The following is a 1,232-nucleotide window of genomic DNA, read 5'->3' on the forward strand; positions in this document are numbered from 1 at the left end:
AGCGCGTGGGCCTAAGATCTTTGGCATGAGTAACCTACACTTTCGTGTGAGTGGGTGGTTGGAGGGTGCCACTGGTAGGTACTACTTCTTCATTTTCCCCTTTGCTGTTTCTGTCTGGGTGTATGGTTGGAGAGTGTCACTGGTTGGTCCTACTTCTTTACTTTCCCCTCTGCTGTTTCTGTTTGTCTGTCTTACCTTTTTCCCCCTCCTCTAAATGACCATTATTGTGTCGATGTGCTTCTCTTTACTCAAACAAACAAACAAACAAACAAACAAACAAACAAACCAACAAACAAACAATCAAACTCTCAATGTAACGGAAACAGTCTGAACTCACCGTAAAACTCCAGACACGGCAAGATGATGATGCATCTGTTCTGGTCCTCTCCCCAGCCACAAGCCACATAAGACGAGGAGAGCCGACCTTTGACCAACCGACCTTTGACAAACCGACCTTTGCCTCTGTGTGTGTCACTGACTGATGCACCACTGGAACGTTTACATCACGTGATCTCTTTGTTTACTTCACGTGATCTCTTTGTTGACATCACGTGCTCTGTTTGTTTACGTCACGTGATCGCCCAGTTCTCGTTACCACTAGCAACCTTCCTGTGCTTGCCTGGGGGTTGAGCAGATAGAGAAACCCACTTAATACGAATTCTGTTACTATTGTCTTCTGGTAATTCGGTAATAGACTTGATCACTGACACCGATCTGAAAAACAATTACAACTCCCTGAGAAACATACATAGTTGTTGTTATTATATTAATATCATTTAAGTTTTAAAATGACCAAAATCTGAGTCGATAGTGCCGTAAAACACCTATTCAAACAAACAACAAAAAGTTCTATAAAAAGTCGTGAAAAGAAAATATTATAAATCTATACGTACAGAAGAAACTCTTTTGATAAGAACACGTTTATAACACGGTAAACGTTATTATCCGGCTGCTAGGGATTCTACTTCATTAAGAGGATACCCAGCGAGCGTACATCAACACTAAGACTTGTGTGTGAGTGTGTGGAACATCAACACTTGTGTGTGGAACTTGTAATTGGAAGATGAAGCTACTGGTGTTGGGTGCCACTGGGCCAACCGGTCAGCTGGTGATAAGCGAGGCTCTGGACCGGGGTCATGAGGTCATCGCTCTGGCCAGGAGCCCCGAGAAAGTGACGGCGAAAAGTGATAAGTTACAGGTGAGGCATGCGGCAGGTGTGTGTGTGTGTGTGT

The 1,232-nt window shown here is 43.8% G+C and overlaps 1 protein-coding gene across 1 annotated transcript in view; it reads left to right on the forward strand.

The window, feature by feature from the left end:
• Positions 1 to 1,232, forward strand: part of LOC101856289 (flavin reductase (NADPH)) — a gene marked incomplete at its 3' end in the record, with an annotated part of 13,112 nt that overhangs the window by 9,146 nt on the left and 2,734 nt on the right. The window contains 1 exon segment of the mRNA XM_005107078.3: positions 394 to 1,198. Within this exon segment, the coding sequence (XP_005107135.2) occupies positions 1,064 to 1,198 (135 nt within the window).

This window comes from Aplysia californica, unplaced genomic scaffold (assembly GCF_000002075.1).
Source record: "Aplysia californica isolate F4 #8 unplaced genomic scaffold, AplCal3.0 scaffold00573, whole genome shotgun sequence".
NCBI classification, from domain to species: domain Eukaryota; kingdom Metazoa; phylum Mollusca; class Gastropoda; order Aplysiida; family Aplysiidae; genus Aplysia; species Aplysia californica.